The following is a 13,911-nucleotide window of genomic DNA, read 5'->3' as shown; positions in this document are numbered from 1 at the left end:
AGTCAGTGTAGTATGACAATTTTTCAACAGAGAATAGCAGTGTTTTAATGAGCATAGTTTTCTAATTCACAATAAAATACCAGTTTATCAGCAATCTTGTCACTAACCATCTTAATTCAGATAAATCAATCAAATTAGTCTTTTGATAATGCGTATAACAAGGAATAGAATATTTTTCCTATTGGGAAGCAATAAAAACCCTTTTTTACCATAAAGAGGGTAAAGACTTAACCAAGGCCCTTGTATCTCCCAGAGAATTGACTTAAATCACTTTTTCCCTAACTTTTTTAAAAAAATAGATTCATTGTTATATCAGTTTTTTCATTGCTCATTTATAGACCAAGGAAGAGGGTCACAGAGATTTCATCTGCTCAAAGACTGCTTTTGTTTTTAATTGGAGTATAGTTGATTTACACTGTTGTATTACTTTCTGTTGAATGGTAAAGTGAATGAGTTATACCTATATCTACTCTTTTTTAAGGTTCTTTTCCCATATAGATCCTTATAGAGTATTGAGTAGAATTCCTTGCGCTATATAGTAGGTCCTTATAAGTTATCTGTTCTCTATATAGTAGTGTATATATTTCAGTCCCAATCTCCCAATTTATTTCCCCCATTCTTCCTCCCTGGTAATCATAAGACAGTTTCCTACATCTGTAACTTTATTTCTGTTTTATCAATCAGTTCATTTATACCATTTTTTAGATTCCACATATAAGCAATATCATACAATATTTGTCCTTCTCTGTCTGACTTATTTCACTCAGTATGCTTTTTAATTTAGGAAAATATATGCAAAAACATATCTATAAATAATAATAAGAAAAACTACAAAGTTCCTTAATTCCATCTGTACCCAGAGAAGAGGGAGAGAGAGGAGAAAGAGAAAGAATAGGAAGAGGGAAAAGAGGGGGAAAATATCATTGGGAGGGGACAGGGCAGAAAAGGAAAAGAGAGGTACAAAGAAAGAAATCAAAGGATATAAGTACGTAGGAAAAAAAGAGAGGCATATAGAAGACACACCAAGAATGATAATAGGTGAAAAGATTAAAAAAAGATATTTTAAATTCTCAGATGAGTACTAGTTTAAGAGTAAACTGAATTCTGCTTTATTTTTCCTTGCTTTATGGGAAAATTTACTTTGTCATTGCTAACTAGGCATGAACCATTTATCACAGCTCTTCAACTATTCAATATCCCTACACTTTACAAGATTCGTTTTTAACAACTCATCAGGGGTATAGTTGTCTTCTTGGCCAAGGTGATTTGACTGCAAATAATCAAGCCAAGCCAAAAAAGACAGGAGAAAACTACTTTCCCTGAGAGAACTGGCTGCTTTTGATATTACATGGACAGTTGTGGACAGATATGACGAAAGGTTGACACCCTATTCTGTGGAAAAGTATATTCAATGGAGAATAACACCATGCTTAGCTGTGGCAAAATGAATCCACTTGAGTTATTTGATTTTAATCAATATTTAAACTATATGAATGAGCTATCAAAGTACATCTTGGTCAAATACCTAAAAGCAATGTTTTAATCAGTGTGTGAGTTCTTAGAGTTTCTGGAGGCACTAGTTTGAATATATATTCTTTAAAAAATCATGCTTATTTCACAGATCATTAAGTTAGCCTCTACACTCCTCCTCGTACCAGATACACACACACACACACACACACACACACACACACACACACAGAGTATTGTCTGGTGACAGTTTATCTCATTTTCCACAGTGCTCCTATATACCCAAGTGTGGAAAAAATTTTGAAGAATCCATGTCCCTGGTCAATGTTGTCATGGAAAACTTCAGGAAGTACCAACACTTCTCCTGCTACTCTGACCCGGAAGGAAACCAGAAGAGTGTCATCCTAACCAAACTCTACAGTTCCAACGTGCTGTTCCATTCACTCTTTTGGCCAACCTGCATGATGGCTGGGGGCGTGGCAATTGTTGCCATGGTGAAACTCACACAGTATCTTTCCCTGCTCTGTGAAAGGATCCAGAGGATCAACAGATAAAATCAAAGTGGATGAGATCATTTTCTTTAAAGCTCAAATACTGTTTTCTTTCATTCTTCACCAAAGAACCTTAAGTTTGTAATGTGTAGTCTGTTATGAGTTCTTTAATATATTCGTATACATAGAGCAATAATGCAAAAGCTGTTCTATATGCAAACATGATGTCTTTATTATTCAGGAAAAGAAATAACTGTTTTTGTTGGTTGGGTTTTTTCTTAATCTTGGTTCAATGCTGGAACTAGTACTTCCTTCTCTCCTTCCGCCAAAACCGGGCTCAGTTATTTATTTGCCAAGCTTCATGGAGGAATATAGGCAATATCAATGTGACAAGATCTGTGCTCAGAGTTGTCAGATCTCTTGATATTTCTGCAATATTTTTTGTCATTCATTGTTTACTAAAGCTGCAGCCAAAAATATTTTTTCTTTCCTTACTCTAAACTGAGCCCTGTAGCAAGCGAAGGGACCAGATTTCCTAACTAAAGGATGTTGTGCGTTTTCCTTGTATTTCTACCATATCACTGTAAAGAAGAGGGGAATCCCAGCAGCTATTTTTTCCTTTTATTACTTTATACTCATAACTTTAGATTTTTTAACTGATTTCCAAAAAATAAGCTGTTTTCATTAACCAATTCTATAATCTCTTCCTGTGACTTAATAGAAAATGAACAGAGCCCTTTTCCATGTAAGACCCTGCTACTGTGTGAGAAGCTAACATTTACCGGGAGTTTCATTACCTGTGAACTGACAATGTTGCATACAATCCAGGAAAGACTATGTTACTAAGATATTTGTGTGAAAATCTTTACTCCATTTCAATGGAACTGTGAGAATTAAGATCTTACATGCTGGTCAAGACTGGTGGACTGGTTTCAATGGATAAATCTATCATGGCAAATTGACATGTTAGAATATTGCTTTTGAGAATTTGTGTTTAAATTAATGAGTATGTAGTCCCTCTTTCTGACAAGTATACCCCACTGGGATTTTAAAATTATAGCAGAGAATATTTGTCTCATCTACATGCTTTACTTTTCTATTTATGATCCTCTTGTTTTGTTGTTAGGTTTTATACACAATCTTTTCCCTAACACACACTTGGACTGAATAACAGATTTAAGGGAAGCTTTTGTTCACACTGCCTTCACACTGTGTTTGGAGTGGGGAGGGGGAAGGAAAATGAGGAACTGGTTTTCAACAAAAACATTCCATCTTTTATTTAGCATCAATATCAGAAGAAGAACAAACATCTATCTTTCTCATCTATATTTAAGTACCTTTTTATATATAAGTACCTTTTATAATCAAGGTTTTCTAGATATTGCAGAATTTTACAAATCATATGTGTGGAATGAATAGTGAAACTAACCTGATGAAATAGAAAGGATTCTGTGATATTGTAATTCTTAGTTTGATTTTCAAAAACAAATCCATAGGGTATAATCAGGACTTCAAATGTGTAACTAAAACTTAAAAAAAAAATCCATTACATTGGAAAGATTTCACTACCTCTTGCATTCTAAGTTGATAAGCCCAAGGTAGTCCAAAAACCTATGATTCACTATTTTTAAAGTTATTTTGGCTTCCCTGATGACTCAGCAGTAAAGAATCTACTTGCAATGCAGAAGACCTGGGTTCAAACCCTGGGTTCGGAAGATCCCCTGGAGAAGGAATGGCAACCCACTCCAGTATTCTCGCCTGGGAAATCCCATGGTCAGAGAAGCCTGGTGGGCTACATGTGATCCATGGGATCACAAAGAGTCAGACACGACTGAGCGATTGAGCAAAGAGATTATAAAGAACTTTCCCTTTTTAACTCTCAAACACATACACATGATATTATAAATACTTGGAAAACTTGATGGAAAACTCAATTCTGAGTTCATCTTAAAAACTTAATTCTGAAGATAACAGAGAAATCTTTGTGACTACAGGGCTAAAATTTTGTAACCTTTAATGTACCTTGGGCTCCCTTCAAGTGATCCAAGAGTGAAACACATGGAAGTAAAATTATTGGGTGAGTTAATTTTTCTTTCCCTCTGGGTTTTTTATTAAAAATTCCCAACTGATGTATCAGATAAGACTGTAGAAATCTCAAAATAATGACACCCAGAAGAAGTTAACTAGTGCCTTCTTGAATTCCAATAAAGAAACAACCTCTTGGAGTAACTTAAATATATACAAAACTAAATACTCATTATTAAATGAGAAAGAACTGAGGCTAATAATATTTTAAATGCTTTGCATGTGTTAAATAACTTAATCTTTATAACAATCCAATTAAGGGAGCACTATAATTATCCCATCCTAGAGATGAGAATGTTGAAGCACAGAGATGTTTTAAGTAACTTCCCCAACAGATACTAGGATGAGAAGTGAGAAAATACCAAGCTTGTGGCTTCTGCATTGTGGCAATCATTCCCGTGGCTTTGGGAACACTCACAAGGTTTGGAAGGGAAGCAGGACTGAGCAGACAATTTTTAAGCTGAACCTGTTCTATCCTTTCACATTTGCAGCAACTATAAGGAATACTACAAAGTAACCATTGACTTCTCTCTTAAGAATTAATTTATAATCTACTGGAAGAGTCAAGATAATAGATACAAACAAACAAACCAGAAAACAGTTCTTTAATCCACATCAGTGTGGGTAATATTAGTATCTATAGAGGGTTGGTATGAAGCTTAACCAAGGAAGGTATAAATTAAATGCTTAGCACTGTATATAATATATAATAGATGCCTACCAAATGGCAATTATTACTATTAATAGTAAAATGAAGAAGTGATTTAACAATATAACCTTTAGTAGTATATGGTCTCTTGAAGTTGTTGTTGTTCAGTCGCTAAGTCGTATCCAACTCTTTGCAACCCCATGAACTGCAGCCCACCAGGCTTCCCTGTCCTTCACTATCTCCCTGAGTTTGCTCAAACTCATGTCCATTGAGTCAGTGATATGATTCAACCATCTCACCCTCTATCGTCCCCTTCTCCTCTTGCCCTCAATCTTTCCCAGCAACAGTCTTTTCCAATGAGTCAGCTCTTCGCATCAGATGACCAAAGTATTGGAGCTTCAGCTTCAGCTTCAGCACCAGTCCTTCCAATGAATATTCAGGGTTGATTTCCTTTAGGATTGACTGGCATTAGACTCGCTTAAAATGTCTTTATGCCCAAAACTCACACTAATGCATAATCCTTAGCAGGGATTCTAATCCTTAGCAGGGATCCTCTAGCAATAGGGACAGTTACTACTTGAATCCTATCAGAAATGAGATAGGTTATCAGATAATAAGACAATGCTAAATGTTCTTCTGATAACTTTTTGAAATCTGCCTCCCTGTATCTACTCACTAAATCCACCCAAAACCAGATCAACACTGCTATAACTAACTTATTCTACTAGCATTATTTTATTTAAAAATGGAGGGAGGGTAGGAAAGAGCAACTTCCATTTGCTTAGAATATAAGATCATGGAAAATAATTCAGCCAGAATTGTGACATAAATAAAAATTTATAAATGTAGCATAAATGACATCAATTTTAAAAGGTTAATAATATAATCATTAGAACCTAAGCAATCACAAATGACTTAACTTGATAAGCTAGTTAAACCCTTTAATGTCCATGTGAATATTATTCTTACAGTGCCTCTCAAGTATGATTAGGCCTTCTGAAAATTAGCACTATCTGAAATTTTACATTATGTCCTTATTCAACTGTGTGACAACCAAACTAAGTTATCCAAGTAACCAGATTACTTAGGAGAACGGATGTTTTCCTAACAAAATGTTGCTACAATTGCACCATGGGTTCATCTTGGCTAGGGTGTCATTCTCCAGTGCAATGCCAAGGAATTGAAAGGAAATGTCAGTCTCTGCATTTTTGATAATGACTTTATGAGCAAGTGTTTCATTTAGGTAGGAAAAGAAGTTGTTCTCTCAAACAATACAATCATTTAATTAGGGCTTCCAGACCTATTCTTTAGCCAAGCTCTAAAACAAATTTAATCCCCAAACTCTTGCAAGTTGTAATATGACGTGTTTCCAACATAGTATGAGATAAGACCGTAGAGGAAGTTTCAAGGTCCTTTGCACAATCCCACCAGCTATTAGCACAATTAGTAATACCAGAAATTTTTGTAGGTAGAAGTTACAGTGTCTCTTCATAAAAATCCCTCCCTCACACTACCTCTGTCTCTCACTATTTGGCTCCCTCTCTTTCTCTCTGCCCACTTTCCCCATTCTCTTAGCCCTATTTCTTCTCTTGTTAAATCTCTGTACACAGCAAAGATGACCCCATGCAATTACATGTTCACAAAATCCCTTGTTATAATCAAAAAAGGAGAACCATGCTCAAATTTTACTTCACAAGTTTTCTATGAATCTTCCAGTTTTCTCATAAATTGTTTTTAATTCTAATTTTCACTCAATGAGAGATATGAGAATATTTTGGCTTCTGAGAGGTTCTCTTAGGGGCAACTGATATCATCCTAAGAGGAAAAAATTAACAGGAAAAAGAAACTAGTTTAAAAGAAAGGATATGGAGAAAGGATATTTGGAATTAGAAAATCTAATGTAAGTAACTATCACTATTCATCAGTTACTAAAGAATTTCTCTGTGTTTCTCTTAAGGGCCTTATGCTTCGGGGCTGATGAATACCCATTTAGACTAGCACAGATTCTGTTGCCCCATTTATCGCTTGTTTTGGAATAAATTCATTCAAGGAGCATATGAAGAGACACAGAGACAGGTTCTCCCTACCCCTTGGATTTCTCACACATCATAACATTTAAGCAAACAGTTCCTTTTCAGACCATGCAGTGAGAGAGAGCTGCTCACAGAGACATCAACAGGAAGCTTCACTCACCATCTGCAATACTATGGTGAATTCAACATCTAGACATTCACATAATACCCTCAGCTTAGGTCTGCCCCAATTCATCTACCTCCTCCATTAGAGTGTCATCAAAGCTCAGCTGTTTTACTTGCTGTGCTAAAAACCCAGCCATTTGTGAGGCAGCTGCAAGCCCTGACGCTTAGCTCCTTCCCATGGTGAGCAAACAAACAGACTGTCCTGCTGCCATCCTTGCGCATGACAGAGGCATCATTACAAAGCAATTAACAGTGTCTGTCTCCAACCAAAAGCACTCAGCTGCTGTGGCCAACATCTAACAATGCTGAGAAGAAAGCCACGTTCAGATTAGGGGCTCAAACTTACATGTAAAATATACTTTCCTTTCCACAGTTGTGACAGACACAGAATTTGGTGCAATTGCTACAGTTAGCTCCATTTCTAGAAAGTCATAACCAGCTGGGAAATTTCAACCTCCTAGAAAAAGAGAGCACCCTAAATACAGCTTGGGCAACTGTTGATGGAAATCTCAGGAGCCAGGTCCAGCTCAGCCAGTCAAGGCCACTCAGAGCAAACCCGTTTTGTGTTGTGTGTATGCGCAGTCACTTCAGTCAGGTCCGACTCTGCAACCCAATGAACTGTAGCCCACCAGGCTTCTTTGTCCATGGGATTTCCCAGGTAGGAATACTGGAGTGGGTTGCCATGCCCTTCTCCAAGGAATCTTCCCAATCCAGGGGTTAAAACCACATCTCTTAAATCTCTTGCCCTGGCAGGTCAGTTCTTTACCATTAGCACTACCTGGGAAGCCACCTGGGTTTTGGGTTAACACCAACCAAAAAAAGCCTTCCAATTCTCAATTTCTTTGAAAATGTCATGATATGTGACTGAATAAATAACACTTTGAATACCAACAACCCTCAAGTTATCCTGGCAAACATCCAAAACTATTTAGAAGATTCTACGTGGTATTTGTGAGAAGTCCAATGTCCAAATCATCCAACAGTGGAAATCAGCAACTCTCTCCGCTTTTAAAAATGAAGTATTTTAATAGTTGAGTAGCCTCAGAAACTGCCAGCATTTACCACTAAACTCAATTAAAAAAAAAAAAAAAAAAAACATGGAGATTGGAACAAAGGGGACCTTTGAAAGTTCAGGTAGAGCCAGCAATTTACTTTACCTCTGATATCAGTGTAGTTTGTGATCCCTGAAGAGCAGCCACCGGGCAAACTACAACCTACCTTCACATGAGCGTTCCTTCCATTTCCACTTCCATTTCGTGGGAAGTAAGAAATCAAACCCAGACCAGCCCTGACACTAACAGGCATCAAGGCCTGCTAAAAGGAAGGGGTTTTCATTCAACAATAGCATATAGACCAGCGTGATGTTCTGCCTTTACTTAGGAAAATTTACATCCCTAGACATAGGGATGTTACAGACAGCTTGCTGCTGTAAATGACTGGGATCAGGGAGTGAAATGACCTTTTAAATCTGTTTCCCACTGTCATCCCCACACCTCTTATGCTTCAGCCATCTAATCAGTGTTCATCCCTAAGTTTCCAAATTCTTTCACACCTCTGGGCTTTTGCATTTACTGTCTCCTCTGTCTGAGACTCCCCTCTCTGATCTCTCTTCTTTCTATCCATCTGGCTAACTAATACTCACTCTTCAAGATTTATCTCAAACTTCGTCTGTACCTGGTGATTCAAGCCCAGGGTAGGGTAGGTGCTTATCTTCTATGCTTCAATAACATCCCACTGCACCCCTCTATAAAAACAATTGTCATACCACATGATAGTCGTAGTTTATTTTTCTATTACCCCTAAAAGATTCTTGAAGACATGGATTTATTTTACTCTTCTTCATTTTAGTTTGAGTTTATATTCTTAGCCTCTAGTCTAATATAATTCCTGGCATATAGGAGGGCACAATAAATGCCACTTAAATGAATAAACAATTAATTGAATTATTATTGAGTAATAAAAAGTAGGCAAATTAAGCAGATTTCTCTGTATTGTGACTTGAAAATCTTCCCATCAAAAAAAAACAAAAACAAAAAACCCTAAAGAGCCACTACTAGAAATCAGTATGTTTAACTGCAGATTCTTGTGACCTGGCAATAAAATTGCAGATGGCCCTGAACAATGCTGTCTTTCTCAAAAATTCCTCATCACACCAAAGTACCCAGAATCATCCATCACCCCAGAAACCTAAGAGCAGGGCTATGGAAGAACATAAAAGGTAAGTTCTGATAAGAGATAATTAGTGTTAAATTTACAGAATGGAATAATAGCCAAGAGGGAGAAGGTCTAAATAAATGATTAGCACTCAGGCTTTGAGAACATTCAGACCTGAGTTTGAATCCTGGTTCTGTGAGATTTGGGGAAATGTATTTACCTTACTTGTGCATCAGTTTCTTCATCTGGAAAATAACAATAGTAACATAAGATAGTAGCGTAATCAAATCATAAGATTAAATGAGATATATATAAAATGCTTATCAAAATGTCTAGCACATAATAAACATTCATAAAATGACAGCAATTGTTTTATGATGATTACTAATAAAAGGTACAGACTATTATCATTTTTATGACCGGGCACTGGAAATTTTGAGGCAAAGGATCAAAAAATGGATGCAAGTTAAGTAATGAAGATTAAGACAGGCTTCATCTCTCTTACAGTTCTCCCAGGACTACAATTTTTCCTCACCACTCCCAAGTGAAAACTCATAACTAAGGTCAGTTCCTGGGAGATTGAAAGCTTTCCTGTCAATAGAGGAATGTGGATGGGGAGTCAGAGATTGATTTGAGATGTTATATCACATGCTCCTCATCTTCTTTGGAGGATAAATCTCCATAGAAGATTCCTGTTCACTCTCCCTAAGTGGTAAGAAAAGGAATTCAGTCATCATATTGAACCTCATCTAGGTAGTGTGTGAAATTCCGGAAAACATCGTTGAAATACGAGCATAAGTGGCTGAGCAAACAAGCATGAGTTTAAGGGCTCCAGAGAACAACCCATAAAGAAAACAAGGGGTTCAGGGAAAGATACAGAGGAGGAGGTGACTTTGAATGTATACACTTAAACTAGAGACACTAGTAACGAGACCATATTCAAGGAGCTGAATCCCAGTTCCTGTCTCTTCCTAGAAAAGAATGGAGAACTTGGCTCTAATTAACCACACACTTATCCAAGTATATTGATATTTTTGCACAAAAGATTACCAGGTACTTACTTTAACTTTAATCTAAAGACAAAAACATGAAACATCAACTCAGAAAATGAAAATATTGTTTATTCCTTACTTTCTGTCTCCAATTTCCAGCAAACTGGAAAGAATGAGAAGAAAATGACATAATATGTGGCTAAGAGCATCACATTGGAAACATTTTTATCCCTCCCCCCCAACCCCACAAAAAAAAATGATGTTTATAAGTAGAATACTTCCTGCCCTCATAAGAAATAATTTACGGATATCCCTGATGATCCAGCAATTGAAACTCCATGTTTCCACTGCAGGGGGTATAGGTTTGATCCCTGGTCCAGGAACTAAGATTCCTTATGCATCAGGGCCAAAAAGTAAATAAATTAATTAAATTATTTTCAAATTGTATATTCAGGAGGTCTTGTGGCAGGCAAGAACCGTAGCGCTTAAGATGTCTATATACAGATACACATTTCACCCTTCTAAAAGAAATAGCTTATTCACATGTTACCAGTTAGGGCTCATCTGCTTCCTAATAAGTCATTATCATGTAGTGACTCTAATCTAGACTATTTATTTATTGGCCACTGGGCATGCGGGATCTTAGTTCCTGCCCAGGGATCAAACCCATGCCCCCTGCAGTAGAAGCGTAGAGTCTTAACCACTGAACCACCGGAGAAGTCACCTGTTTTAGGCATTTTAAAGGGAGAAAATCAAGAAGGTAGAGGACAGACGTTCCAGAAACTGTTTCTTCTCACAAATAAGTCATCAACTGATTCTATCACAATTAAACCAGAATAGCAAACTCTGGTATTCAAAGAAAAGGTGATGGTTTCTCTGCCTAAAATAAAACCACTAATATACTCAGACATCAGCGAAACTGACCGAAAATTAGTTAAAATAGCAGAAAACTGAAAAAAAAAACACAACACAGGGTGTTCTGCTGTTGTCTGGGATCATTCTTCCCCCATCCCTTATCATACGTTTTAAAAGCTGGGAAAGCAAATTGCCAACCACAGCAGAACACGACAAGCCCTCTTATGCTCTCTCACCATGAGCTGCTCCTTCAGTCTGTTCAGCTAAGTTCTGGCTGCAGTGGCCCCAGGGATTTTACAAGGGCTTGACTCATTTATCCGTGTGTCACACTGTCAGGGTTTTCCCCCAGACAGGTAAAATATACTACAAATCATGTAATAAAATATGCCACAATCTGCCACATTTGCAACATTTCCAAGCAGTGTCATCTCCCTCACAAATAAGAGAGGGAAGTGTGTTTTTTCAAATCTAGCCAAGGATGGCTGTGTTCTCTGGGACTTCCCCGGTGGTCCAGTGCTTAAGACTCCATGCTTGTACTGCAGGGGGTGTGGGCTCAATCCCTGGTCAGGGAACTAAGATCCTACATACTGTGCAGCATGGCCAAAAGGAAAAAGGAATGGTTGTGCTCTCTGTATTCAAAGGCTGTTCTGTGGCAGGATCCTTTCCTGGCATGACTTACAGTACTATTTGGGGAGCACTCTCCCCAGAGCATAAAAGCTGGAAGAGAAACCTCAGGAAGATTTGCTGTGGGCATTGAAGATGTCCAGTGAATAAATGTGAATTATGACTGCCTAAAACTTAACTTTACAGAGGTTGGATGCTTAGCACATGGTCAAAATTAATGAAAAAGGAGACAACCATCATGACAGGTGGCGCAGGAATGAACGGACCAAGAAAAATGACCATGTGGTAGTTGAGCCTAAGAATTCACCTGCCAAGCAAGCGCTGCTTTGACAAATGGGATTTGATGTCATCTATGCCTGTGTCCAATCACTATGTTAAATATTTGTCCAATTATCAGTAAAGCAGTACAAAATACAGAAAAGAACATTATACATCATGATTTGACATGTCAGATTTCCACATTGTAACTAAGATATTTATAACAGGAAGAAGATACGATGCCCTCTTTTTAAAAAGCCATTTGTGGAGAGGTCCTGTATCACTTGATGGAGACATACAGATATGTTTGGGAGGGACAGTGTGGTGTGATAAGTGAAGCGCTGGACGTGGAGCCAAAGGACCTGTTCCTTGCCTCAGTTCTTCCCCTTTCCAGCTAAGAGACAAGCCACCTAGCCTCTCTCTGTGTCTTGATTTGCTTCCTTACAAGGTGTTAATGAAAAAAAATACCTTTCCTCTTCACCTCAGATGGTTATTATGAAGATCGAAGGAGATAATGAGTGTGAAAACATTTCATATACTTGACATGGCCTTTTTTCCCCCTTTTCCCAAGGAATTCCACCCATGCAGATGACTTTACAATCTTCAAACATGAATTAATATTTCAAAATTTGCATACTTGGTTGTGGGCTCTTTCCTAACTGTCAAAGCTCTGTCTTTATTTGGCTCTGGATATCTCCACCTGGGGAGTCTTCAAGCATTTACAATTCAGTATGTCCAGTGGAAATGGCCCTCTTTCTAAACCCCCAAAACACTCCTGCTCAGTGTGCCCCAGTCCTCCCTGCCATTCACGCTGTACCTCTTGGTCTTTTTGGCACATGACCTCACCACACGGTTACCATGTTGTGCTGACCCTATGTGCTAAGCATTTGTCAGGTAAGCCCCTTCTTTTCTGTCCACACTGACACTCTCCTAGTAGTTGCAGCCTCAGAATCAGGCTTCCTACCACCAGTCTCTCCACTGCCCCCACCTTACCTTCTTTACACCAGAAGAAACTTTTACAAGAGGGTATCTGATTATATCCCAGCCTGAGTAGAACCGTGTGATGACTTCCCGCCACCTTTGTGATAAAGGTCAAATACCATAACTTGACCTCCAAGTGGTTCATGAATTCACCCCAGATTGCATTTCCAGCCTCATCTTCCCCTACCCACATCCCATTCCCCTGGCCGTCCTGTTCTAGCCATATTGAGCTATTTCTTCAAACCCACCAAACTTTCTCAAGCCTCTGTGCCATTTTCCTTGCTCTCTGCCTAGCCTTCCTCCTAGTGTCAGCAGAGGGGCTGGTAAGAGCATGGGCTCTGGAAACTGAATGCCTGAATTCATACCCTATCTCTGCCCTGGGCATGATACTTGTCTTACTTGGGGTTCAGCCAGAAGCAGACTCAGAGACAAAGAGCCAGCAATTTATTTGGAGGTTCAGAAAATACCAGTAGGGGAGTGAGGAGGTGAGAAAAGGAAAACAGATCTCCTTAATAAAGGGAATGCTATCAAACCAGCTACCTCGGTGCATGGTTTATATCTTATCCTACAGGGACACTCTGAGAGATAGTGAAGAACTCTTACCAGTGCCATCACCTCATAAATTCCCTCAACTTTCCCCTCTGTACCTTCTCGTTGCCCAGGAGCTTTGCTGGTGTTAGTCTCTGCATGGTTAAGCTGATGTGAGACAGAAGCAGAGATTAGAGCAGTGCGACAAATCAAGAGCTGCCAGCAGCCACTAGAAACAAGAAGAGGCACACACACACGCACACACACACACACACACACACACACAAACAGATTCTCCCCGAGTCTCCAGAGGGGTACAACCCTGCCAACACTTGGATTTCATTCCAGTGATACTGATTTTGAACTTCTGGCCTCTAGAATTGTGAGGGAATACATTTTTGTTGTTTTGAGCCATCAAGCTTTTGGTGATTTGTTATAGTGGCCAAGGACTCTAACACGCATGCACCTATTCACACAGCACTTGTATTTGTTCTTCAGTTGCTAAGCTGTGTCTGACTCTTTGCAACCTCATGGACTACCCCACACCAGGCTTCCCTCTCCTTTGCTGTCTCCCAGAGTGTGCTCAGATTCGTGTCCATTGAGTCAGTGATGCTATCTATCCATCT

At 38.6% G+C, this 13,911-nt stretch overlaps 1 protein-coding gene across 2 annotated transcripts in view; it reads left to right on the top strand.

Annotated features, from left to right (window-relative positions):
- The window catches only part of KCNMB2 (potassium calcium-activated channel subfamily M regulatory beta subunit 2), a 305,446-nt gene extending 301,943 nt beyond the window's left edge, over positions 1–3,503 (top strand). For both annotated transcript variants that reach the window (XM_069559679.1, XM_069559671.1), the window contains exon 5: positions 1,740–3,503. In XM_069559679.1, the coding sequence (XP_069415780.1) occupies positions 1,740–2,024 (285 nt within the window). In that variant the 3' untranslated portion in view covers positions 2,025–3,503. The remainder of the gene's footprint in view (positions 1–1,739) is intronic.
- The last annotated feature ends 10,408 nt before the right edge of the window (positions 3,504–13,911 follow it).

The sequence above is a fragment of the Ovis canadensis genome, chromosome 1, assembly GCF_042477335.2.
Source record: "Ovis canadensis isolate MfBH-ARS-UI-01 breed Bighorn chromosome 1, ARS-UI_OviCan_v2, whole genome shotgun sequence".
Classification (NCBI taxonomy): domain Eukaryota; kingdom Metazoa; phylum Chordata; class Mammalia; order Artiodactyla; family Bovidae; genus Ovis; species Ovis canadensis.
This window is presented reverse-complemented; position numbering and strand designations above follow the sequence as displayed.